Below are 27582 nucleotides of genomic sequence, written 5' to 3'. Positions count from 1 at the left end.
CAATCCCAGGACCCCAGGATCACGCCCTGAGCCAAAGGAAGATGCTCAACCACTGAGCCACCCAGGCGCCCCAGTTGTGTTTTTTAATTTAGAATTAGGCCCTATTCCCCTAACTCCCTCCTCCCCTGGCAACCTCTCTTAATCACTCCTAAGATGCCTTGCCTCTGCACATAACTGCCTTAGAGAGACTCAGATAAGTCTAGAAACAGGAGAAAAAAGATCTAAATATAGGAATGGATATAGGTACTACAGGAGAATAAGGAACTTTCTAGACTGGAGAGAAGAGAATGGGAATTAATGCAAATGCAGAACACTTTTTATTTAATACACTGAAAAACAAAAATGAAAGAAACCTGCCTCCTGGTCCTGCGTGTCTCTCACTTTGATGTGCCTTCCCATGGACCACCTGGGGATCTGGTTAACATGTAGATTTGTATTCAGTAGGTCCAGAGGGGCTCCTGAGATTCTGCATTTCTAACCAGCTCCAAAGGGATGCCCCTGGTTCAAGGACCACACTTGCGGGAGGTCTTAGCCTACACCTGAACTCCCCTTTGGTAACACACAGAACTAGAAGGTAGGGCGTCTCTCTCTCTCTCTCTCTTTCTTTTTTAAAGATTTTATTTATTTATTCTTGAGAGACACAGAGAGAGAGGCAGAGACACAGACAGAGGGAGAAGCAGGCTCCCTGTGGGGAGCCCGATGTGGGACTTGATCCCAGGACCCCGGGATCATGCCCTGGGCCAAAGGCAGGCGCTCAACTGCTAAACCCCCCAGGCGTCCCAGGTAGGGCGTCTCTAAAGTGATATCCATGGGTTATTTGTGATCACCAAAAATCCCTGAAGCCTGCCTGCTGTATTGCAGAACTATCTGGCTAATTTGTGCTAAAATCTTTAAAAAGTGGCCATCCCAGATGCCAGGTTTGAAAACTGCCATATTGAGAAGAAACCATGCAGAAGGTGCATGTTTTCAGCCTGCGGAGGCTGGCCTGTGAGATGGCCACCCATTTCCTGAGGGGGAGAAGCCATATATGTACATATTTGTTAGCATGGTAGCTACCACAGTGGTTTTCAAACCGTCATGCACAGGAGAATCAGCTGGGATGCTGATGAAACGGGCCCATCTGTGGGCCTCATCCCTACCTGCTAGATCCAAATCCTTAAAGGTGAAGCTCAATAATATCTATTTTTAAAAACCCATCCCCAGGTCACCTAGGTGGCTCAGTCAGTTAAGGGGGTGCCTTCAGCTCAGGTCATGATCCCGGGGTCCTGGGATCAAGCCCCTCATCGGACTCCCTGCTCAGCGGGGAGCCTGCTTCTCCCTCTGCCCCTCACCCCGCTCATGCTCACTCTCTCACTCTCAAATAAAATCTTTAAAAAATGTCTAAAGAAAGATAATAAAAATAAAAACCTATCCCCACACTGTGTCACTCAGATGGTAGGAACCTTTACTTCCATATGGTAGCCTCAAGAATAAGGTGGCTTGTGTGGAAGGCAGCAGGGTAACTCTGAACTCAGCCCCTCCCACTTCACTCTTGCTGGAACTTGAGGCTTCCCCTGCAGTTCTGTGCTTTGTCTTTGGAAAAGGGCCCAACCGGTGTCTTCTGAGTGCCCCGCAGGTGTGCTGAGGAGATGCCAAACTGGAGCCTGCAGAGGAGCAGGAAGTCTGTCTGGGATAGATAAACCAAAGCAACTCCCGCTTGCACCAAATCCACTTTGAACAATACATCTCCTAGGGAAGAGCAAGTCGAGCCTCACGGCTTTTGTGTCTCATTTTCAGACGTCTCCGGAGAAATCAGATGATCCTGGCAAATACCTTATTCCAGTGTGTTTGTTACCACCCGGAAGAGTTCCAGATCATCACCAGCGGGACAGACAGAAAGGTAAACACTCCCAGCAGGAGTCAGGGCCCTTCTGGTGCAGCGCAGACTCAGTAAGGTGCTGTGGCTGAGGGAGCAGCTCTGGGGTTGAGCCCCAGGAATTCAGAGCACAGTCTTGCTGGGGACCAGCTGCTCCGCTTTGCAAATGCTACATCACCTTTTGGTGTCTTTGCTTCCTTGTCTGTAAAGGGCTGATTTCACAGAGTGACGTGAGCACTAAAGACATGCTTGTGTGTAATGCCGATGGCGGGGGACCTGGCCCATAGTAGCTATGCGCTAAGTACTGGTTTTCATTATTAGGGCATTTCTGAGCCTAGAACCAGATTGCCCAAACCAGTTGCCCCCGTGACTACACTCAAGTGGAATGACATGCTCTCCTCTACTTCACCAACATATAACAAATCTCCTTAGCTGAGGAGTCCCTAGCCTTGGGTGAAGGTTGGTCCCTCTTTTGGGGGGAACCCTTCCTTTTGGAGCAAGCAAAAGGCTTCAGGAGAGAGGTGCATGGAAGGGCAAGGATGCTGGGGTGTCAGCTACCCTCCTGGCCACATCAGATCAGCCAGGACTCAGTCCAGTTACCTGCACATCCAATTAATGGATTTGGATTCCCCTAATTCAGACTTGGAGATGACTTTGAGATCATCAAAGAAGAGATTGTATATTTATCTTTTCACCAGCTACAGAAAAAGTAAAGTTGGAAGTATAAAAATATTGTAGGAGAAATACTAGAGGTACCTCTCTCTGCTCCCCCAACACCAAAGATAGAATCTAGGAAGAGGAGGCAGGGAGCGTCTGGGGGGCTCAGTCGGTGAAGCATCAGCCCTCAGCTCAGGTCATGATCCTAGGGTTCTGGGATCGAGTCCCATGTCTGGTTCCCTGCTCAGCAGGAAGTCTGCTTCTCCCTCTTCCTTGGCATATCCCCACCCCACTCATGCTTGCTTGCTCTCTGTCAAATAAATAAAATCTTAAAAAAAAAAAAAAAAAAAAAAAAAGGAAAGAAAATAGGGTCACCTGGGTGGCTTAGCGTCTGCCTTTGGCTCAAGTCATGATCCCCAGGGTCTTGGGATCGAGCCCCAGGTCGGGCTCCCTCTGGCCCTCCTGCTGCTTGTGCTTTCGCAAATGAATACAAATAAATAAATAAATAAATAAATAAATAAATAAATAAATAAATAAATAAATAAATAATCTAGGAATGGGTCTTTCCCTGTTTAAGCTGCCAAGGTGATTGGGAACTACTGTCTGAAGATACTTTGACATAAAAACCTAAGAAATGCCACCTGTGTGGGCCAGGGTTTGCCTGACACAGAATGTTTAGGGGGGAGCACCCAGAGTTCTGCTTGGTTCTAGTTCCTGTAGGTTGGCCTTGGTACTTCCTTTGTGTCTTGTATGCCCAAACTGGCTTTCATCTGCCCACTCCCCAAACCCATTTCACTTCTGGCTTAAGCAGGCTTCCTCTTGGAAGGGGGGTGGAAAGGATATTAGGAAGTTAATCATGATGTCACCATAAATGCTATTATACGTGGTTCATAAAGTTTCCAGATTTGTGTCATGTTTCCCCACATTCCAGAGAATGGGATGGTTTATGAGTTTAGGAGACTTGAAACAGGCTACTGTCCTCATCTGAGAATTGTCACCAGAATATTCAAAGCATAAATCATACATCGGTACAGCCACCGCGAGGCCTGGGGACAGGACGGTGTCCCCGCTGTCAGGGAGCTGGCCAACTTTCCGTAGTGACCGTAGGTAGGAGGGGATGGATTGGACAAGACACATGGAAACAAACATGTCCCTGAACAGCGGGCTCATATGTGAACAGACGACATCAGATGGTGAAAGGGATAAAAAGGAAGAATAGGTCACACAATCCTGGCTCAGTGGATGGAAGCTGCTTTAGCTAGGATGCTTGGCGAAGGTCTCCTTAAGGAGGGGACACTTGAGTTGAGGTCTGAGTGGTGGAGGACTCGCCTTGCTTAGCTCTCTGGGAAGACCATCCCAGCAGAGGGTAAGCCTGAGGGAAAGCCAAGGCGCCTTAAGGCTGCTCAGAAGATGATCACTTTGACTTTGGCCAAAAGAGCAGGCCATCAGGCACCAGCTGCCTAAGTGGGTGTGATTCCTGAGAAATGAGATTTCGGGCATGCTTCTATATTCCTTTATGCTTTTACTATGAAAACAACCTTTTGTTAAAGTGACCAAGCATCAGTAGAAATCAATAAGATAGCTTAAAAATTTTTTTTTTTAAAATAGCATATACAATTTCCGGCTAGATTCAGAAGAATACAGATTCCTGGCCTCACGACCTGAATTGTGACCCAGCAAATTTCTATCAACACAAAATAAGAAGAGGTGAAATGCACGCAAAATTCACACTCCTGATTCCTGGTCAAGTGCTTTGTTTAGAAAGAAATTTTCTCTTTTGAAGAGGTTGTACATTTATAAGGTTCAAAGTTCAAAGAGTATAAAAGCAGAGTATTCAGAGAAAAATCTCCCCCCTAACCCAGGAGGGGACCATATTGTCCGTTTGCCTCTAGACCCCATCCTGGGGGGGGTGGGGTTCACTGCTTTGAGGCAGAAGAGAAAGTTGGGGATAGGATGGAGTCAGGAAGAGGGGGTGGTCAGCCGCAGAGAGCGGAGCCTGCGCAACTCCTGAGCTGCTCCTTCCCCAAGCAGCTGGAGGGGGCTGCTTCCCTTTCACCAGGCCTTCCTTCTTTTATAGCTTGCTCCGGACTCCCAAGTGCTTCTTCTCACCAAAAGCACTTTCTGTCACAATCCGGGCTTACTGGCACATCACCGTCTCTCTAAATAGAATGCAAATTGAAAAACCAGTGCTAAAAATATGAAAATGCCTTCTCCACCCCCTGCTTGAGCCTATTTATAATTTTCAGCCGATATATCATCCCAGGGTGTATTTTTGCCACCCTTCTATATAAAGTTAGAACCATCTTTTTGTTGGCATGGCACGGATGCTGCCACCGAGCCGAATCCGGCCTGATGGCTGTTTTTTCTGAATTCTAGATTGCTTACTGGGAAGTATTTGATGGGTCGGTAATCAGAGAGTTGGAAGGCTCCTTGTCTGGGTCAATCAATGGAATGGATATTACCCTGGAAGGAGTGCACTTTGTCACAGGTTAGTCCTGGGGTAGGAAAAGAAAGCCAAGCCCTGCTTATGTAAATGGGAGCATAGAACTCCCAAGTGGGAGGCAACAGGAAGTGATGACAAAAGTATCTACAGGCCCCTGTGATTCAGATTCAGGCCTGAACACTGCAGCCCGAGTGGCCAGGAAAGTAAGATCCAGAAGTCACGCTTCAGTGGGAGGAAACGTCTGCCCATGAGCCTTGGGGGGCACACATAAAAGCTGAGCCTTACATTGCTTCCTTTTTTGCATCGGTGGCATCGGTGACAGAAATGGTCTGGATTATCCAGCATGCCTTGCTCTGTTACTTCCTACTGCAGTCTTAAATGTCCGCTTTTAAATCAGCATTTCCAGGGGGCATGGACCATATAACATGCCTTCTGACACCATCAATGATCATTTCCTGCTGGGCCCTGACTCTTCAAGACATTAACAAATAAATGCTCCAAAGTTTCATAAACACATTTACTTATGGCATGATATTAAACCACACATTATGTGATCATATACACACACACACACACATATATACATATACACATATACTTGTAGAGAAAAGACTGGAAGGAACTAAATCAGTGTTATTAATAACATAATAGTTAATCAGTGTTATTTCTGGGTGGTGAGATAAGAAGGATGTCACCTCTTTATGTTTCTTTCTTGTAAAATTTACTACAGCAGATCTAGATTTTTATAATCAAGGAAAAGAGAAATATAAAGACAGATTTTTCTCCCTTTAAATTGGAACACGGGGGACGTGCTGTAAATTATCCAGTTACTCGAAATCAAGGCTGTTTCTCCCTGTTCTGTTGCAGCAACGCCAAATACACCTGTTTGTCTTTTTCAGGTGGAAATGACCATCTGGTCAAAGTTTGGGATTATAATGAGGGTGAAGTGACTCATGTCGGGGTGGGACACAGTGGCAACATCACCCGCATCCGGATAAGTCCAGGAAATCAGTACATCGTTAGCGTAAGTGCTGATGGAGCTATTTTGAGATGGAAGTACCCATTTACCTCATGAGGCCTCAGAGATTTCTGGGATGCACCACCGCGTAGGGTTCTGTTGAAAGTTGACCTTAGATAACTCCCAAGACTGGTTTTTTATTTCTCCCATCCAGGATTTTGTTCTTTACTCAAAATATGTTAAGTTTCCCTTTTTCTTTATAGGATGCATTTTGTATTCTTAAATTGTATATTAAACTTGGAATGTGTTCAAGAATAAGTTGTCCAGAGTGTAATTAAAAGGTTTTTATTATAAATTCCCTGTTGTCGGTTTCCTGTCATAATCTCTGTCCTGTGACTGCAAAACCCACAGCCCTTCTGCATAATTTGTCTACACCTTGCACTACTGTTATTCTCTAAAAATAAGGAGGGTCAGCTTTTCATTGGTCAAGCTGCAATGGGGCAAGACTTGGTCTGAGTCCAGATCTTGGGTAGGATTTTAGGATCTTCCTCCCTCCTTCCCTCTCTCCCTCCCTCCCTCCCTCCCTGCCTTCCATCCATCCAACTTTCTGAGTTTGGCCTTTTGTAAAGTGAGAATATCTGCTTTAAAGGTTATTTTGAGAAGTGAAATAATATGTTAAAGCATCAGCAGAATCCCTGCCAGAGAAGACGGCTGAACATGAATTATGGTGCTTTCTCAAAGAAACCATGGGTTCTTGGGGATCTTGGGGATAATCATCAAAGGTGAAATTTCTCAGATGCTTTTCTGGGCAAGGGAAGGCAAGAGAACGGACCTTGTGTATTAATCATCACACCGGGTATCTTTTTTTCCAAGAGAGAGTAAATCATGGCATTTTCCAGAAATACTTCAAGTCTCCAATTCACAGCATACGTTTTTTGTTCTAAGCCTGTTGTTTATCCTTTAAGTAATTCTTGGTCGTCATCGTCCTCTTCTTCTGCATCAGGTCACCTCCTGGGGACATATCAAGGCAATTATTTAATAAATGATCACTTACTTCTCAAATAAGTAAACATTTCAGGGCGTTGATGTGATCCTGCATCCTGCGGAGGTCTTTCTGAGTCAGAATCTGATGAGAAAATCTCCTGCAAGACTTTGCCTGATTAATTATAAACCTGACAGTTAAGGGTCAAGAGACCCGAGGAGGCCCCCCCCGGGGTCACCCAGGAAACCAAGGGCGGGGCAAGGCCAGGCCAGTTCTGATTGGACACCAACACCGGCCAGGGGAACGCACCGCGGGCGAGCCCGGGAGCCTGAAAACGTCCCGGGAGCAAACCCGGAGGCTGGAAAGAGCCCGCGTGTGGGCTGGGCAGGCCGCAGAGCCGGGTCGAGTTCCGGTTCCTCTGCCTCGGTATAGGCGCGATCCTCCCTGCGCCGGCTTCTCCAGCAGCTGGAGCAGGACAGTGAAGCCTCGAGCCTTGCAAGTCTCGGGGAAGCGACTCTTGACCGGGCCTGCAGTTCAAACAAACCCGCCACAACCATCCGGGATGACTCGTGCCGGGGCCCCACGCGGCTCCCGGTCGTGGACCCGGGAAGGCCTCCCGTGCGGCGCAGGCGGCTGGGAGCAGGTGGGGCGTCACCCGCCCGCACACACCGGCGCCCGCAGGTGGGAGGACCCCGCGGCGCGCTCCCCGGCGGGCCCCAGCCCAGCCCCCGGCGCGCGTCTCTTGGAGAATCTTCCTTTGGCCCATCTTCACCTTCCCCTGCACGTAATTTCCAGAATCTCAGGCTAGCCGGGGCTTCGCGATCCACCGGGCGCTTTCAAGTGTATCACCCCCGTCCTGTTCCACGGTTGGAGGCTGGCGGGAATGGGAGGGAACCCGGGGCGTCGGCCTGCGGGAGGTGAGGAAGGGTGGGGACCCAGGGCCGGCGAGCCGCGCGCCTCTGCTGCAGGCGGCGCTGCCCTGGGCGGGCCCCGCGGCCGGATTCCCGCGCGGGGCGGGGCGGGGCGGGGCGGCCCCGCCCCTGGCTCCGCCTCCGCCCGGTCCCGGCACACCTGGCCCCAGGTAGCCGGCGCCCGCCGCCTCTCCCGGGCGGTCAGGGCGGGTGGGCGGCGCTGCCGGGGGCGGGGTGGGGAGCGGGGGGCTCGGCTCCGAGGGCGCGCGGGCGGGAGCCATGGAGCCGGGCGCGGGGGCCGCGGAGGGAGAGGGGCCGCCCGCGCCCCGGCCCCGCCGCCGCCGCTCCCTGCGTCGCCTGCTCGGCCGCTTCCTGCTGGCGCTGGGCAGCCGCTCCCGCCCGGGGGCCTCGCCGTCCCGGCCGCGGCCCCAGCCAGGCCCCCGCGACGGCGACGGCGACGGCGACGGCGACGGCGAGGGGGGCTTCGCCTGCGCCCCGGACCCCGCCCCGGCCGCGCGCGGGAGCCCCGGGGAGGAGCGCCCGCCCGGCGCCCAGCCCCAGCCCCAGCCCCAGCCGCAGCCCCAGCCGCAGCCGCAGCCGCAGCCGCAGCCGCAGCCCCCGGCCGGCGACGGCGCGCGGCCCCCGGGCGCGCAGGGCTTGAAGAACCACGGCAACACCTGTTTCATGAACGCCGTGGTGCAGTGTCTCAGCAACACCGACCTGCTGGCCGAGTTCCTGGCGCTGGGGCGCTACCGGGCGGCGCCGGGCCGCGCCGAGGTCACCGAGCAGCTGGCGGCGCTCGTGCGCGCGCTCTGGACGCGCGAGTACACGCCCCAACTTTCCGCCGAGTTCAAGGTAGGCAGCGCGCCCGCCTCCCTGCTCCCGGCCGCTCCGCCGCCCCCCGCCCCCCGCCCCCCGCCGCAGCGCGCGCCCCTCGGGCAAGGTGGCCCAGGGCTGCGGGTCGCTCAGAGGTAACTTGCGGTGCTACCGCTTGCAGACGTCTTCTCTATGCATTTCCCCCAGGGGTGTGTGTGTGTGTGTGTGTTTGGAGGAGCGGGTTCGATTGAGTGCACTGAGCATTTGTGCATTCAACAAACATTTGTTGAAGTACTGAAGGCCCTCGGGTCCCGGCGGCGTTCTACTGCCTCGGACCGACACTTCCCAGTCTGGAGGGGTGCGGTGTGGAGAGCCTGACTCTCAGGCCAGGGCCTCGGAGGAAGGAGGGGATGCTCGCGTAGAGATCCCAATGAGTAGGACGCAGCCGGACCAAGGTCTAGGGGTGACCCAGGTAGAGGGAAGAGCCAGCACAGGCGCCAGGGGCCGGCCTGCAGGCACAGAAGGAAAACCAGTGGTGGGAGCCCAGGGAGGGTAGCGGTGGGGCGTGGCTGACGTTGGTCAGATCATGCAAGGTCTAAGAAGCAGTAGTAAGGAGTTTGGGTTTTATTCTAAACCTAGTGGGAGCTGAGATCCATGGACCAGGTACTGTGCTGAGTGCCACTGAGTTCCCCCGGGTGATGGGAGGAGCCAGTGGGGGTGCTATCTTGGAGATGGCATCCTTTAGTGCACTTACATCGCCCACCACGCCTGGGTTTGAGGTTGCATTCACTGGCCCCCCAGAATCAGGGTCTACTTACACTACACTGTAGGGTCATGAGGCCTTGGGAGTTATGTATGTCACATCACCCAGGGTTAAGCAGCACGCTTGGGATCCCAGTTGGATTACAGAGTTCCTGATAATTGATGCACATGACTTGCTTCCTGCTGAAAAAACCACAGCTCTGGGCAGCCAGCTGAAGCTCCCCATAGACGAGCGATTGTTCTTGGGGGAGGGGAACCTGTCAGTGTTCATTCCACAGGCATCACCGCTCTTGAGTTTCAGCCTGAAAAAGCAGTCCCTGCCATGTGACCCGCAGCGTGCCAGCCTCCCCTGTCCGCTCTCCCACTTCCACTACCCGAAGCAGTGCTCTGCAGGAGTCAGTGGGTCAAATGGGTGTCATCAGTATCCCCTTTGGGCAACATTCGCTTTCTTAATAATGAAGCAGTACAGTAGTTCTCTCCCCCCTTATGCTTGGGGGGGGTATGTCCCAAGCCCCCCAGTGGGTGCCTGAAACCAGAGGTAGTACCAAGCCCTACATAATCACTATATTTCTTTCTATACATACTTACCTACAATAAAGCTTAATTTATAGTTAGGTCAAGTTAAGACACGGACTGCAATAACTCATCACAGAAAAGAACACTTATAACAATATACAGTAATAAAAGTTACGGGAATGGGTGTCTCTCTCTGTAAATACTGTATACAGTACTCACCCTTCTTGCAAGGATGCGAGGTCATCACGTCTGTGATGAGGTGAAGCAAGGGATGTAGGCATTGTCACGGGGTTGGTCTTCTGACCTAAGTCGGGAGGATCATGTGCTTCCCTATGAGGCTGACTGACCAGCAGTAACCGAAACAACAGAAATCTTAGGATGGCAGGGACCACCGTAGGGTGTAGTGGTTAAGAGCAGGGTCTCTGGAGCTTTGTGACCTCGAGCAGGTTACCAAATCCCGCTGTGCCTCCACTTTCCTCATCTGTGAAATGGGACCATAATGGTACCTACCTTATTATCAGGTCGTTGGGAGGATTCAATGAGTTCTGTCTCTGTACAGACTAAGAACAGTGCCAGACCTCCAGGAAGCTTTTGTCATTTCTCTTGTTTCTCACCTACGGAGACCTGGAGGAGGGAGAGAGGTAATGTGTGTATACCTTAACTCTTGCCAGGTACATTCTCATGCGGTTCCTGCTACGGTGGGAGAGACAGGAGCAGCTTGAAAAAAATCCTCCAAATAAGTAACTGCTCTCCGTGACTCATTGGGATTTCCTATCTCATCTCTTGCTCTCAAATCCCCAAGGCCTGGAAGCTCCTTGAAAGCCGGGGGGGGGGGGGGGGGGGGGGGGGGGGGATAGTCATTTGTTAATTGTTAATGAGGGTGATGTAATCTGAGGTTTCCTGGGACTTTTGGGGCAGCCAGGCTTGGAGGGAGCAGAGGATGCCAGGATCTGGGCTTTTAATAAACCCTGCTGATTGATATCTAGGTAGGCTCCCCTTATTATCCAGGTGAGGAAACATCCCTTCACCCGACAGATAGTCCCGACACTATGACAGGCACTTGGAATGCATGAGAAGCGTTGAGTACAAACCCCCATGGGGCTGCTTTCTAGGAGTTCCCAGTCTAGCGGGAGAGGTGGATGTTAATGAAATGATAGCACAGGCATGTGGTCAGAGCTGGTGACAAGAACTGGAAAATAAAAATATACAGGGTGCTTATGGCAGTTCTGGCAGGAGGATATGATCGATGGCGGGACGTGGGACGGGGTGTCCCAGGAGAAGTAGCGGTCAGGAGAGGTCAACAGGAGAGGTCAGCTAAGGACAGGGGAGGGTGGGGATGTGCATTCTCTGGCAGGTGGAGCTGAGGGGCCTTCTGTGAGTGGGGCAGGATAAATGCAAGATTAAGTAAATTAACGGAAGGGGCACCTGGGTGGCTCAGTTGGTTAAGCCTCTGTCTTCGGCTCAGGTCATGATCCCGGGGTCCTGGGATCGACCCAATGGGAAGCCTGCTTCTCCCTCTCATGGAGTACCCCACCTCCTCCCACTCATGCTGTCACACTTGCTCGCTCTCAAATAAATAAACATCTTTAAAAAATAATAAATTAAATAATGCAAAAATAAATAAATAAATAATGGGAGCCTCTGTCCCCGGGGAGAGGAGCTGAAGAATTGGTTGGGGATAAGCTGCAGAAGGTTTTCAGGAAGGAGTTGGGTCTTGAGGAGGGATTGCTAGCTTCAGGCCAAGGAAGAGGGGAATAGAGGAGGGACCAGCATGCTGGAGTGAGTTACCCCAACCCCAGCCATGCAAATGGGATGGCTTTGCGGTGTCCTCTTTGCTGACCTCCCAGACACCCAGCATGCAGACAGTAGGACCGTCCTCTTTTAACAACACATGAGTAAATACATCCTAACAAATCCCACCAATGGTATTATCTATGACACGTGGACATGTTGCTTTTCTAACGATGTCATTAAATATGTGCATAGGGAAAAAAACTCGGGAGGTGCTAAAAATATAAAGAAATGATTTGGAACTCCACCCTCCAGAGACAACCTTCGTAAACATCGCCGTGTTTCAGAGCATCTACATTACTGGAAATTCTAGTTTTGTATCCTGCTTTTTTTTTCATGCGAATATTGTCCTAAGGCTTTCTCCTGGCCATTATAACATTCTGTAGAACTCAATTTTAAATGATTTTGTAATATTTCATTACATGAACCAGTCCCTGCAGAGATATTTACTGTGCAGGTTTCCAGTTATCACACTGTCTTGAAAATTCTTGAGTCCAAATCATTGTCCTTGGCTCTGACTATTTCCTAAATTTGCTCCCTCGAAGGGGACTTACATGGTCAAAGCAAAGATGTGACTATTATATATTTTTTTTTCTTTTTAAATCAGTGTTATTGGGGTATAACTCAGGTACAGTGCAGTGCACCCATTTTAAAAAATTGAGCTATTCCTGACATGCAACGCTGTGTAAGTTTAAGCTATACAGTGAATTGTTGATACATTTATGCTGAAGGATGATTGCCTTGGTTAGCATTACCTAACATCCTTATGGAACATCACTTGGTAATCATTTTTTTCCAGTGTTGGGAACAGTTAAAGGCTAATCTCAGCAAGTGTAATGTTTCAACTTACTGAACAAAAGAAATAGCATCTCATTTTTCTTTGGTTTCTTTGGTTAAGAGCTTCTTGACTAGTCGTGAGACTGCTCCTGGATTTGCGTGTCCATGTTGACTGTCCCTTCGGCCTGGGTCTCAATACTCCTTTTTCTGTTTTCTGTTAGTTCCTCAAGCCTTAAACTCGCCACAGATACTCTCTGCAAACTCACTCCTTCCCATCCCCAATCCTAGAAGTTGTAGATTTATTTACGTCATACTTTTTGATAAAGATTCTGTGTTATGTATTTCTAAGTTTTCCCATGGCTATGTTAAGGATTTCAGCCATCTGGAGTTTATCTTAGCTTATGTACTTAGGCATCACTTGTAGACCTACAATTTTAGACATACAGTATGCCTTACGTGATGCACTAGAGGCATTGCCTTTTACGAGCAGGGATTCTTCTTCATCGCTCTTATATTTTGGAAGTTCTGGACGAAACAGTAAGACACGAAATGGAAATGGGATAAAAAAAGAAAGATTGAACAGAAAGGAAATGGCTAGATGAGTCTAGAAATCCATATTGTAGCATGATGGCGGTCACTAACGAGATCAGAAACCAGACAGAAAATCAAAAGTGATAACCATTTGGAGTGTGCGAAAATTAGATTTCATTCCCGAAAAGCACCGGAAATATGAAATAACTAGGAATCATTGTGTAAGAGGTGTGTTAAAAATGATCAGTGTTGAGAGAGAGAAAGGCACGCACACATGCAGAGCGAGCTATGTCAGGCTGCAGTGTAGAAGTAGCAAATATTTCTGTCCATTTCTCCCAAGGGAGGATTTCACTTTAATACAGCTCTGGCCACATTTTCTTTTTTTCTTTTTTCTTTTTTTATTTATTTTTTATTTATTTTTTCTTTTCTTTTTTCTTTTTTTTAAAAGATTTTATTTATTTATTCATGAGAGACACAGAGAGAGGCAGAGACACAGGCAGAGGGAGAAGCAGGCTCCATGCAGGGAGCCCGATGTGGGACTCGATCCTGGGACTCCAGGATCACTCCCTGGGCCGAAGGCAGGCACTAAACCGCTAAGCCACCCAGGGATCCCCTGGCCACATTTTCATAGACTTTCTGTGTGAGTGTCTTCTGCAGGAACCAGTAGGTCAAGTTTTTTTCCTTTTTTTAATTTTAATTTTTTTTAATTTTTTTTTTATTTATTTATGATAGGCACACAGTGAGAGAGAGAGAGGCAGAGACACAGGCAGAGGGAGAAGCAGGCTCCATGCACCGGGAGCCCGATGTGGGATTCGATCCCGGGTCTCCAGGATCGCGCCCTGGGCCAAAGGCAGGCGCCAAACCGCTGCGCCACCCAGGGATCCCTTAATTTTAATTTTTTAAAGGAATTTATTTATCTACTTGACACAGAGAAAGAGCACAAGCAGGAAGTGGAAGAGGGGGGAAGCAGGCTCCCTGCAGAGCAGGGGCTCTATCCCAGGACCCCGGGATCATGACCTGAGCTGAAGGCAGACACCCAACAGACTGAGTCACCCAGGCGCCCCTAGGTCAAGTTATTTCGAAAAAAAAACCCGAACTCTAAAATACCTGCCAGAGACCATTCTAAGCTGAAAAATACTAAAGAACAAAATTCAGTGTAATAAAATTTGCAGTGTACAAATGAAAAAAAAAAGAAAAAAGACCACTTGTCCCATCCTCTTATAATAACCATTGGTTAATATTTTGCCATGTATTTCTGGTCTTTTCTAGCTATAGATATATATCAAATAATCTCAAATACATATTTTTGCACTTTTCAAAAAAATGATAGGATCATTTATTTGCTTCTCATTTCCTCAAGCATAATTTTTCAGGCCATCTGAGTGTGCCATAAGTGTTCCCCAGGAAACCAGTACGTAGCAGTATCTTTGCTTGTAGTTCTCATTTCCTGTTGCTAGATCCCCCAAAGTGGAATTACTGTTTCTCTAGAAGGACTTTTCCAAGGGCCTAGCTTGTCTACTTCTTGAAATCCTCACATTCTTTCTGGAAAGGTTGTATGGCTTTAGTACCAGGCTAAGAGGAAGAGTGTCCATCTTAAAGGACTCACATGATGAGCAAAAGGGGGATGGATTTCTCACCAAAGGAAGAGGACATCAAGGTGTAGAGTGTGGAGTTGGCAAGATATGTTGGGGGCACCTGAGTGGCTCAATTAGCTTTGAAATATGTGGGAGGGCAGTGAAAAATATGGGCGGGGCCAGACCAGAGCAGGGTGGATTGTTCGCTGGTGAGTTAGGGGAGGTTTGAGTTGAGGCATGATGTTCTCCAATGGGCTGTGGGCTGGCACAGGGAAAGTCCCAGGGCTGGGCTCCTTTGCCAGGAGGTGCTGTCTTCTGGGTTCTCAGCAATTAGGACTCTGGCGGGAATGGGTTTCTACTGAAGGGACACAGAGACAGATTGGGAACCAGCTTCCAGAACGCTTGGTGCTGACCGATGTGGGTTCAAGAGAGACTCTGAAGGTGCCTGGGGGGCTCAGTCGGTGAAGCATCTGCCTTCGGCTCAGGTCATGATCCTGGGGTCCTGGGATCGAGCCCTGTGTTGGGTTCCCTGCTCAGTGGGGAGCCTGCTTCTCCCTCTCCCTCTGCCCCTCCCCCTGCTTGTGCTCCCTTGCTGTCTTTCTCTCTCAAAATAATAATTTTTGTTTAAGAGAGAGAATCTGAAAAAGGACACTGATGTTAAGAGGAAGAGCTGGTTTTAGAGAATTTGAGTTGGAGGTGGCTGCTCCCCCGGGGAAGGAATGTTGGTACTAAGAATAGAGATAGTGGGATACTGAGGGTGGCTAGGCGATGGGTGGCCAGGTAGGATGCACTGCATAATGCCCAGTTAAATTTGAATTTCAGATAAACAACAAATAACTTCTTTAGCGTAAATATATTACAAGTATTGCATGGGACGTACTTAAACTAAAAGCGATCGCTGCTTGCCTGAAATTCAAACTTAATTGAACACCGTGCATTTTTGCTTGCTAAATCTGCCAGCCCTGGGGCACCTGGGTGGCTCAGTGGTTGAGCATCTGCCTTCAGCTCAGGTTGTGATCCCGGAGTCCTAGGATCAAGTTCCCCATTGGGCTCCCTGCAGAGAGCCTGCTTCTCTCTCTGCCTGTGTCTCTGCCTCTCTGTGTCTCTCATGAGTAAATACATAAATTAATAAAATATTTTTAAAAATCAATCAATCAATCAATCAATCTGGCAGCCGTACCTGGAGGTCAAAGGACAAAGAAGCCTGGAGGAAGAATACCACAAAGGATCCACCAGTGAGCCATAAACTAGTATGATTGGAATAAAGACTCAGAGCCAGTATTTCAGCTAATTCAATCTTGAATTTTGCTTTGTCATATCCCAAAGTTTCCTTTAAATCCCAGTGGAAGGATTAGAGGAAGAAAAAGCAAAAAGCCCAGGCTATTTGATTTGACTGGCGGTGGTGAGGATCATGTGGGTCCATAGCTCAGACTGCTCCATTTGGTGGGAGCCAAGGGCAGCCCTGCGTGAGGTGGGGCTTGCTGCCTGACTGCATCTAAGGGGGGTGGTGGCAAAGAACCAGAATGTACTCTGTGCACCTGCATGTGTGCATACATGGGCAGTGGGGATTTGCTTAATCTCAGATCCTCATGCTAGCACGTGCATTAAAAAAAACAAATCAAACTCTTCTGGGGCACCTGGGTGGCTTAGCATTTGAACATGTGCCTTTGGCTCAGGGCATGATCCCGGGGTCCTGGGATCGAGTCCTGCATTGGGCTCCCTGCAGGGAGCCTGCTTCTCCCTCTGCCTGTGTCTCTGCCTCTCTCTCTCTCTGTCTCTCATGAATAAATAAATAAAATCTTCAAAAAAAAAAATGTTTCCTGGAAAGATGCTTGAGAAAATGCCGAGTGGCCTCCCTCTGGGGCTGGGCACCCAGAGATGGGGGCTGGGTGGAGGGAAGACTTTTCATGACCATCTTTTTTTTATGTCTTGAATTCTTTAAATGTCCATATGTCTATATGTCACCCTTTGGAATAAACCTTAAAACAAAACAAAACAAAACAAAACAACCTGGAATATGCATCCCTGTAGGAGATGACAAAGCTGTGGCATGATTTCTCAGGAGGGCCGAGGGAGCTTAGTGGGCATCAGGCCTCCTGTGCGTTCTGTTCAGTGTTGTAACTCCAGCCCCTACAGTAGTATCTGGCACGTGGTCCGCCCTGAACAAATGTTTACGAACGAACGGGGCGCAGGACTGGCTCAGGCATCGTGGGATCTAACCACAGAAGTTTGATTTCACATCTGCTGGGAGGAGGCAGTTAAGGGAGCCGCGTGCATGTTAGGACAGCCCACTTCGGGGGGGGGGACTGGGAGTGGATGAGTCACCCAGGGAGAGAGTAGGAGAGTGGGGCAGGATGCTTTCATGGGTGGCAGTGGTGGGAACTGAGTGCCCAGTGGGAGCAAACACCCTCGCAATCAACAGACAAGATCATCCACATATTCAGCCCAGATGGCCTGTGGGGTTTCTAAGGACAGGACCTATATCAGCAATCTTTCCAGTGGGGGGATGCAGGGAGAAATTGCCTTCCATACAGGACACCAGGATAGGATTTGGGGACATTGCCCCCAAAGAGCAGGCTTCAGCCCAGAAAGTTCTCACCTCATGGCTGGTTCCACGTTGTCAGCCCCGATCAGGGCCCACTAGTGACCCCTGGCAGGCTTGGTGCTTACAGGCCCTGACTTGGTTCTTCAAGGGACTCTACTGACCATCTGGTTTTCTACTTTCTTTGCAGAACGCTGTGTCCAAGTATGGCTCCCAGTTCCAAGGCAATGCCCAGCACGATGCCCTGGAGTTCCTGCTCTGGTTGCTGGATCGTGTGCATGAGGACTTGGAGGGCTCCTCCCGAGGACCAGGGGCTGAGAAGGTGGGACACTCGAACACCACGTCGTGTTTGGCTTGCTTTCTTTTTTTTTCCCCCTTGAATATTTACTTGATATGGGGTCCTGCTAGAGTTATCACCTCCATTGCATATATGAGTAAACCAAGGATCAGAGAGGTCGAGGAACCTTCCCAAAGCAACACAGCTAAAGAAGGGACAGAACCAGGGTTCAAGTACAAGGGGGTCTGGCTTGAAACACTGTTTTCTTATTTTAACAAGAACTATCACAGTTGCCCCTAAAGCACATAAATGAAACAAAGAAAAAAAAAATCACCACAACGGAACCTGGGAGGACCAGAAAAGTTACAGTGTTTTGTGGGATGGTGTTTCTGGGTTGTGGGACTATGGGCGGTTCTTCTTTTAAACACAGCGATCTTATCCTTCTCAGATCTTTTTAGTTGAAAGTGACTGAAATTTAACTTGATCCAATTTCAGGAAAGGGCATTTATTGGCTTTTATAACGTTTAATCCAAGGCTTGCACCAGCTTCAGGTAAGGCTGGACCCAAGGACTCAGATGATGTCACCACGTCTTTGGCTCTTTATTTCTTGTTGGCTTCATTCTCCAATTGGCTCTGCCTCCATGGTGGCCAGAGGAGCCTCTGCAGTGTTCACTTAGTCTTCCTTTTTTTTTTTTTTTCTTTTTTTTTCAGAGAGGGAGAGAGAGAATCTTCTTCTTCTTCTTCTTTTTTTTTTTTTACTTGTATTTATTTATTCATGAGAGACACAGAGAGAGAAGGAGGGAGACCGATGTGGGACTCAATCCCAGGATCATGATCTGAGCCAAAGGCAGATGCTCAACCACTGGGCCACCTAGGTATCCTGAGAGAGAGAGGATCTTAAGCAGGTTCCATGCCCATTGTGGAGTCCAGTGTGGGCCCAGCTCGATCTCATGGCCCTGACATCATGACCTGAGCTGAAATCAAGAGTTGGACACTTAACTGACTGAGCCACTCAGGTGCCCCAGCGCTCACGTAGTCTTTAGAGCATCTGGGCTGGGTCGCTTCCCCAGAGATGAGTGCTTGAGCAGAAAAATATGTCCACCACCCTGTGTATTCTATAATCTCATAGTGAACCCATTTTGAAATCAGAATGACATATTTTTTAAAAGATACCATGTATTGAATATTCATTATGTGCCATGCATCTCACTTGATGCTTTTCAGGGCTGGCTTCACTGCTGACACGTAAGAGATGTTTCATAGACTCTTGAGCAGTTGGACAGGTCCCATCGCTCTCCTGCTCTGATGTTCTCACAGATGGCTCACGTTTTGTAGTTAAGGAAGAGTTGGGTTAGGCAAATTGCCCAAGGTCATCCAGCTAATACTTGGGTGAAATGGAATCGAACCTGAGTCGATGTCAAAGCAGGGCTGGATCCCTTTCCTTCTCACCCTGCTGGGGTGAGAGGAGACGAGCAGATCGAGGGTGCCCCGTTCCCTGGCCGCACAGGAAAAGACTTGTCCTGTGTGTTCACCTCCTCCCCATCCCTGGCTGTGCCAGGCTGCACTTCCTACCTGGAAAGTCGCTTCCTAGACAGCCTTTCAATCCTTCCTCTGCTGTCGTCTGGTGGCAGGAAGGGGTATTGGGCTTATGGGCCAGGGAAGGTCACAGAGAGGTTAAGTGACTTGCCCCAAGTCACACAGCCAGTCTGTGGGAGAGCCAGGATCCACATCTAGGGAGCGTGACCCTAGAGCAGGGTTCTCTCAGACTGCATGTTTCACATCTGTGGCCGGATAGCAAGCACATCTTTGCTGTGGAGGCTGTCCTGTGCCACGGGGCCTTTGCAGTGTCCATCTACCCACAGGATGCTGGTGACATGCCAATAATTCTTTTTACTGAGTTGAGGACCCACATCAAAGCAGCCCTAGATGGTCTTCGAATCTCTAATGCATCCTCCTAGATAGATGTTCTCCACACCAAAGCCAGAGGTATCTTTTGAGAAAGGACAAAAGGTCATGTCTCCCTCCTTCTTAAATGTCTCTGGTGGCTTCCTGTTGTACTTAGAACAAAATCCAGGCTTCTGACTGGACCCGCCAGCCGCTCAGACTGACTTCAGGCCCCTCTGCCCCTTACTCCTTGTTCTGGGCCACGCCAGTCAGTCGCTCTCTGGTCCTTTCCCTAAGACGCTCTGATCACCCAGGCAGGAAGAGAGAGTGGCCATTGACCAAAGAGAGGAGCTTGCCCAGCTCTTAGCTTGACCTGATTGAGACCAGAAAAGATCTATTTCTCTGTCTGGGGTGGAAGCGGCTTCTGGAATTTGCTGTCATAAAATTGGGCTGCCCGTGGAGGCCTGGCTGGGAAGGCTCGATGGTAAAGTGGGAGCTGGCAGGAAACCTCATCCTCCCTTTCTGAGAAGGGACTGTCCTCTGTAACTGAGCAATTTTTTCCTTTTTTTTTTTTTTTTTTTTAAAGATTTTATTTATTTATTTGAGAGAGAGAGAGCGCGAGAGCACTAGAGACAGCAAGCACAGGTCGGGGGTAGAGGCAGAGGGAGAAGAAGACTCTCTGCTGAGTAGGGAGCCTGATGCAGGGCTCGATCCCAGGACTCCGGGTCATGACCTGAACCAAAGGCAGACATTTCACCGTCTGAGCCACCCAGGCGCCCCAGTTTTTTTCTTTTTGAGGTTATTTCTGTTTCAAAACATGGGAAGGCCATACAGCTAGGTGTTTTTTGAAACTAGAATAGAAAACATAAGGACCACGTTTCTTCTCTATCCCTGGAATGATTCTCCAATGTTTTCATCCAGTGAAAAGGACATATTTTTACCATCCTATAGATGCTCTCACAGAGGCCATCTTTTGGGAAATGCCTCTGTTGCAGAATTAAGAACAGGAGGGGGCTGCAGAGAGGACCAGAAAACTATATATATGAGGCACCTGCTCTGTGCAATCCAGGACACACAATTTTTTTTTCTTTTAATGGTGGCTTTGTGAAATGGATGTGATAGTCCTGCTCCTTTTAGAAGTGAAATGAGGCCCAGAGAGATGCTCAGGGCCACTTGGCTAGCAGACTGGAGCCGGCCTGGTCTGACCTCCTAGTCCACGCTCTGCAAATGACCCTGCTGCCTCTGAGACCAGCCTCACTCCACATTTTCTCCTTCTGTACCCCCTTCCGGGTGACCCTGCCTCTCCGCCTGCCCCCACCCCCACCTCTCCGAGCCACGTTACCACCTTGATGCAGAAGCACCTGTATCTTTGTGAGGTCTTTGGCTGCAAGTGAACAGCAACCAGTTGCAGCTGACTTGTAAGGGGATCAGAGGGGAGACGAGAACCCAGCTTGGACCCAGAGAGAATCAGACAGCTCTGGATGCGCCTGTCACAGTGGCAGAAGCTGCTGGGCTCTGGCCCGGGCACCCTGCTGCAATCACTGTTTCAGGCTTTGGTCACTCTGCTCACGATTCACATGCAGGGCAGGAACATGTCATCCAGCTTGCTTGGGTCACGAGCCTGTCCCTTGCTAAGGGTGGGTGGGACATCTAATTAAAGAGCCCTACCTCTCTGTGGACTGGGCTCAGTGTCCCAGAAGGGGCACCAGGACTAAGGACCCGGGCTCAGTGTCCCAGAAAGGGCATCCGCCCTCCGCAGCCACAAATCACCCAGCGTGATCTCTGTATCCAGGGTTCATCCCCTTCCAGCTCCCCATCACCTTACACAGTGTGCCCTTCCCTGACCCACTTCTCCCTTCCAGTTTCCCTCATCCGCTGATGGAACAGGCATTCTCCAGCCACCAGATGGGAGCTTCAGGTTGCTCCCACCTGTCTTCTCCCCTTTTCTTTGTCTGCTGCCCCACCAAGTGCTCAGGTATGAGCTGTGGACACAGGGCATCTTGAGTCCATCTCTCTTTTTCTTTCTTTTTTTTTTTTTTTTAAGGTTTTATTTATTTGAGAGAGGGAGTGAGTGAGAGAGAGCACGAGCAGGGGCAGGGAGAGGGAGAAGCAGACTCCCCGCTGAGCAGGGAGCCCAACACGGGGCCCCATCCAGGCACCCTAAGATCATGACCCGACTAGAAGGCAGACGCTTCACCCACTGAGCCACCCAAGCGCCCCCCTCCTTTTCGTTTTTGTAGCTCCTGCTCCAGTTTGCCCCGTTGTACCCCAGGCCTCCTGATCTGTGTCCTTAACTCCAGATGGATCCTGGAGGCTATTTCTTTTCTTTTTCTTTTTTTTTTAATTTTTTTAATTGGAGTTCAATTTGCCAACATATAGCATAACACCCAGTGCTCATCCCATCAAGTGCCTCCCTCAGTGCCCGTCACCCAGTCACCCCAACCCCCTGCCCACTTCCCTTTCCACTACCCCTTCTTCATTTCCCAGAGTTAGGTGTCTCTGGAGGCTATTTCTTAATCTTGCTTCTGGGCTGTTTACTGAACTGAGTAGTCTCCTTAAGGACATTGAAGGCCCCACTCAGCGCGGCAACCAGACTCGCCCAGCAGCCCTATCTACCACTACCCTTCTTACCTCCCCTGGTCAAATTGAGCTTCGCAAAGCCATGGGGGCAAATAAGAATGTTCTGTTATGAGCATTTGCCCTAATATTTTAAAACGGAAAATTTCATGCATGTGGAAACATTGAATTAATTATACAGAGAACCACCTAGACTCTACATTTTACTAAAATTGCTTTCTCTTGTATCTGTCCATCTATATACTCATCACTCTCTCCATGTTTTTCCTCCTCTTGCTGTTTCTTGATGCATTTTATTTTATTTTAACATTTTTATTTATTTGAAAAAGAGTGAGCAAGAGAAGGAGCTGGGGAGGAAGGAGAGGAAGAAGCAGGCTCCCTGCAGGGAGCCCGATGCAGAGCTCTATCCCAGGACCCTGAGATCACCATCTGAGTCCCCACTGAGCCACCCAGGCACTCCTCAATGCATTTTGGTGCACGTCACCCCACACACTACACATGCATTCCTTTCTCCCGACTCTTTGAATATTTTAAGCCACCAGTTTGTGGGAATTTGCTAATGTGGGGTGAAGGAGGCTTATTCTCGATTCTAAGGGGTGAAGCCTGGTTTGCCTGGGGCTCCTGTGAAGAGTGGCTCCCGGGGAGATGCAGGTGGGGCGGGTTGGCAGGTGGAAGATGGGAGATGTGGCGTGGATGTGTTCGGAGCCAAGGCAGCGTGCCTGGGGGAAGGTACAGGAGGCGTGGACACGCGGGGCCCAGCAGGATAGAGATGCGAATGGGACAGTCAGGGCAGAGGTCACAGCCGAGGTGGCCGAGTAGGGGAGCGTTCCCAGGCTTCACCTCTGCTCCTCAGCACATCCTCTGGGGGAACTGGGGAGGTCTAGAGACTGAAGGGGCTGCGTATTGTGGCAAAGCCAACAGGAGATCCAGGTCCTGCAGAGTCCTGGCCCCAGGAGGGGTGGCGTGGGCCTGGGGGGCCAGGGCTCAGTGATCCAGAGATGGTGGAGTGACAGGTGCCTCATCTTGCTTTCTCCCCTCATTTCTTTGCAGCTTCAGCCCGAAGCCAACAAAACCCCTGAGAACCTCCCGTCCCCACCAGCTCAGCTTTCTCTAGGCCAAAGCTTTGTGCAGAGCCACTTTCAAGCACAGTACAGGTAAGAATATAGGTAAGAGTGGGATGTGCTTAGAATGGATTGCCCAGGCTTGTGTGCCGATACCTGGTCTCCCGGTTGCCACGTGGCCCCAGGATTACAAGACAACAGAAGCTCTAGTCCCTTCTCCTTCCCATTACAAACCCCAGTTCACCACTCATTCCAGTCATCCCTGGCCCTCAGTATTTCTTTTCTTTTCTTTTCTTTTCTTTCTTTTCTTTTCTTTTCTTTTCTTTTCTTTTCTTTCTTTTTTAAAGATTTTATTTATTTATTCATGAGAGACAGAGAGAGGCAGAGACACAGGAAGAGGGCGAAGCAGGCTCCATGCAGGGAGCCCAATGCAGGACTCCATCCCAGGACCCTGGGATCACGCCCTGAGCCAAAGGCAGACACTCAACCACTGAGTCAGCCAGGTGTCTCTGGCCCTCAGTATTTCTTCTGTCCCTTCTTACTGGTCCCCAGGTCTCCCATCTCCCCTTGGAGGGGGTTCTACAGAGTGGGAATGTGAAGGTGAGGGCTTCACCAGCAGGCAATCATTGAGAAGCTGACGAGATCCTTCCTGTTCCTATAGCCAGAGAGCCTGGCTTGCCAAGTTATTTTGAGTTCAAGATGTCCTAGTAGCAGGGGGGATGTTAAAAAAATAAACATATATAAATATATATACGGTGTTGGACTTCAGAGATGTTCTTTTTGGGATTTTACATCTATGACAGTTCAGAGATTCATATAGGGCAGCCTATTTCCAAGTACTGTGATGGTTCAGTGAAAGCACTGATTGCAGGGAGGGGGTTACAGGGGGAGAAACCTCCCTGGCTTCTTGGAGGAGGTGTGCCTTTTGATGGGCTCTGAAGGATGATTAGGATTCAATGGGGAGGGGAGGAAGCATCTCCAACAAGAGTGGAAAATGCTCAGACGTGGGGATGAGCACAAGAATGAGGGATTTAGGGGAAGCCATTGGCTACAGAGAACTTCCTCTTGGTGACATGCTACCCTTGGTCACTTAGCATATTGGGTGATTAAAAACTCTTCCAAATGAGTCTAGGTTGTATTGTTGTATATGAAGGAGGGCCCATTTCTCTCCCCCGGTGGCACATGCGAGTGAACCTCGGCCTCCTGGCCGCTGCCCTTTTCTAGCCGTGAAAGCTACCTGCAGGGCATCGGTGTCATGTTTATCTGCAGATGCCCGGAGTGGAGGCTGCTTGAAACAAAAATGACAGGAAAAGAAGAAAGGAGAAGGAACATCTAGAAGGAGGGAAACGGGGAGTACAGGCCAGAGTAGGTGAGATTGCAAGGGAGGGGCTCAAGAATTGCCACCGGGTACTGCTCATTGGTGTCTTTGTACGACCACTCCGTTTATTTCTCAGCTCACTCCATTCTCTATACCCACTTCCGTTCTGGTGGATACACACTCTCTTTCTTCCCTTCTTTGAAAAAAAAATTTTTAAAGGTTTATTTATTCATGAGAGAGACACAGAGAGAGGCAGAGACACAGGCAGAGGGAGAAGCAGGCTCCCTGCGGGGAGCCTGATGCGGGACTCGATCCCAGGACCCCGGGGTCACAGCCTGAGCCAGAGGCACATGCCCAACCACTGAGCCACCTGGGTGCCCCTCTTCTTTCAAATATTTGAGCATCTGCTCCTGTGCTTGGTCCACGGGGTGCAGCGAGGAGCATCACTCCTTGCCCACGCACGAGAAACACCAACCAAATACTTCCCTGTGCTCTCTAGATACTTAATTCTGGATAGGTCCCAGATATTTACTGTTTAATCCTCTACAGGCCACTTCCCTTCTCGAAGATGTGAACAAGGCTGAGCTCACATTCTCCTGGGGGGCGGTGTTTGGTGACACACACGTCAAGGGCAGCTCGCTGGGGTGATAAGACACGGCTCGGGGTGTGGGGAGTGTTAGATAAGGTGGTCTGGGGAGGCTGCTTTTTAGAGGGAGACATTTGAGCTGAGAACCAAGTGACAAGGAGTCAGCTATCTGGGGACAGGGTCATCCAAGCAGAGAAACCTGCAGAGGCAAAGGACCTGGGGTTAGAATAATGTTGGCACATCAAAGGACAGAAAGGCCAAGGTAGCTGCCAGGTAGGGAAGGGGTGGGAGGTACGAATGGAGCGGTAGACAGGGACCTGGTAGGGGCAGGGGTCCTGTCCAGGTGTGGGTTGTTGTCTGAAGGGCAAAGGAAGCCACTGCAAAATTTGAAGCCAGGTGTGGTCTCGTTTTCAATTTCAGAGATGACACTGGTGATTTGCGGGGGTGGGGAGGTAAAGAGAGGCAGGAGCGGTAGCTGCAGCAGCTGAGGGACCGTGGGAGAGTGGTGGCACCTGGGATCCAGTTGTGGCAGGGCAGGCAGTGAGTTTAAGGGTGCCATGTGGAGGCATCAAGGGAAAGCTGAGAATCTAGGGTGACCCCTGTGTGTTTATAGGGTTATGTAGCTGGCAGGTGCTTTGAGGTGTAGGTTACTGGGGTGAAAGAAAAAAACTCCTATTTTCTTTTACACTACTCTCTCCTCCTACCCTGCTTACATACCTGCCCAGGGTCAGGTGTGTGGGCGCTGGGTGCTGCCCCCACACCATGCCAGTCTGCAACTCTCTGCGAGCATCAACCCAGCATCCTCCAGTGTAACTCCATTCCTTTTTAAAAAAATATTCTATTTATACATTTGCTTTTGACAGAGAGAGAGAGTGTGTGAGTGAGAGCACAAGCAGGGGGAGTGGGCAGAGGGAGAGGGAGAAGTAGACTCGCTGAGCAGGGAGCCCCACATGGGGCTCTATCCCAGGACCCTGGATCATGACCTGAGCTCACGGCAGACGCCTAACCCACTGAGCCACCCACATGTCCCTGTCACTCCATTCTGACACTGTTTACCTGGACACAGCGTCAGGCCCCACAGCTCAGTCGCACCAGACTGCTCCCCCACCACACACCCCTCCCTCAAGTCCCACACCGACACCTGTGCCTCTCACCGACACCTGTGCCTCCCACTGGCGGGCTACAGACCTGAGGGTCCCACCGGGCCCTCCACAGCTTCCACAGTTGCTAGAGCTGCTCGCAGAACGCAGGAAAGCCCTTTGCTAGAGGAGCTGTTGGTTATAAAAGGCAGCAGCTCAGAACAGCGGGGTGGGACCCATGCGCTGGGCCAGTGCGTCGGAGGGGCGCAGGGCTCCCCCACCTCCCTGGGCGCCCTGCCTTCTCTCCCTGCCAGGCTCCCCGGGCGCCCCGCGCCCCACTTTCTCGCCCCGCCCTCTCCCTCGGGCACCCTGTCCCCTCTTTGGGCATCCCACCTTCTTTCCCCAGGTGCTCCCCCCCAGGCGCCCAGCTCCCTCTCAGGGCACCCCGCCTTCTCTCCCCACCCTTTCTGGGTGCCCCGCCCTCTCCCCCTACCCTCTCTCTAGGTGCCCCGCCCCCCCACCTTGTCTTGGGGCGCCCCGCCCCACTGCGTTCCCCGCCCCCTCTCCGGGCGCCCCGCCCTCCCAGCCACTCCCCCTGTTCCCGCCTGGAAGCTCCCCAGACCCCTCCTGCTAGGGCTTCCTGTAGCTCTCCTTGCCTACCCCGATTGATTGAGTCATTGACCCTTCACCTCTGGTACCCTTTCCTCCCCTGAAAGTTCCAACGCTCTTAACCCCGGGTTGGCTCCCCTGGCAACCAGCCCCCATCCTTGGTTATCTGGGGGCTGTTCCAAAAATCACCTGCTTAACATAACTCTCCGTGATGTGCCTGGGGCTTCTATGGATAACAAAAGATGGACCTTTTGCCTCCTGGCGCTCCTTCCTTAGGTAATTCCAAGGGTTTTCGGAGCTCAGCGCCAGGAATTAGGGCAAAGACCAAATATATCTATTTCTTACTATAACATCACAACATCACACAGTCTCTGACCGGTGTGGGGCGAGTCAGGGGAGGAGGACTCCTGAGGAAGTGACATTTACCCCGATCAGATATTAGGGACTGCAAGTATCCTTTGGGTAGATTACTGTGGGATGATGAGTAACAAGCAAGGTGTTCAAGCTTAAAAGAACCAGTGACCGCTAAAAATACCTACTTTGTTCCACGTGGTCTGCGGTAAAGAAAAAATAGACATGACTGTCCAGGTGAGGGCTTTTGAGCTGTGGGAAGTGATTTTCCGGGGGTAGCCCATGGGGCCAGCTCCCAGCCGGTGCCGCTGAGTGGTGGCGCCTGTGGCTCTGCGGACTCTTCGGCCTCCCTCTTCACTGGGGAGGCCTTGCCATGATGGCAAAGTCGCCATGGTATCAGCCCTTCTTCTTCTTCTTCTTTTTTTTTTTTTTTTTAAGATTTTAATTTATTCATGAGAGAGGCAGAGGGAGAAGCAGGCTCCCTGTGGGACTTGATCCCAGGACCCTGGGATCACACCCTGAGCCACACAGACATCCCTGCTATCAGCCCTTCTTTATGAAATTGCAAGCTGGAGGATTTATTATGAATTAATTCAGAGATCCTTCTTCACCGAGTATCTCCCTCCTCCCCTCCTTTTTAAGGTGTTGGGTTTTTGACGTTGGCTGGAGGGGAGAAGGAGGAATAGGATCTGAGTGCCTGAGGTGATGGATTAGGGGAGAGATAA

The 27582-nt window shown here is 50.2% G+C and overlaps 2 protein-coding genes across 5 annotated transcripts in view; both read left to right on the top strand.

Annotated features, from left to right (window-relative positions):
* The window catches only part of CFAP52 (cilia and flagella associated protein 52), a 41688-nt gene extending 35457 nt beyond the window's left edge, over positions 1-6231 (top strand). For 2 of the 4 annotated variants that reach the window (XM_072821143.1, XM_072821142.1), the window contains 3 exons: positions 1777-1879; positions 4889-5000; positions 5855-6231. In XM_072821143.1, coding sequence (XP_072677244.1) covers positions 1777-1879; positions 4889-5000; positions 5855-6030 — 391 coding nt within the window. In that variant the 3' untranslated portion in view covers positions 6031-6231. Of the gene's footprint in view, positions 1-1776; positions 1880-4120; positions 4220-4888; positions 5001-5854 lie in introns of those variants that run through there. The other 2 variants (XM_072821144.1, XM_072821145.1) reach the window with 2 other exon arrangements.
* Positions 6232-8085: 1854 nt separating this feature from the next.
* The window catches only part of USP43 (ubiquitin specific peptidase 43), a 50315-nt gene continuing 30818 nt past the window's right edge, over positions 8086-27582 (top strand). Inside the window, exons 1-3 of the mRNA XM_072813541.1 lie at positions 8086-8661; positions 17306-17437; positions 22904-23007. Of these exons, the coding sequence (XP_072669642.1) occupies positions 8086-8661; positions 17306-17437; positions 22904-23007 (812 nt within the window). The remainder of the gene's footprint in view (positions 8662-17305; positions 17438-22903; positions 23008-27582) is intronic.

Source organism: Canis lupus, chromosome 3 (genome assembly GCF_048164855.1).
Source record: "Canis lupus baileyi chromosome 3, mCanLup2.hap1, whole genome shotgun sequence".
NCBI lineage: Eukaryota > Metazoa > Chordata > Mammalia > Carnivora > Canidae > Canis > Canis lupus.
This window is presented reverse-complemented; position numbering and strand designations above follow the sequence as displayed.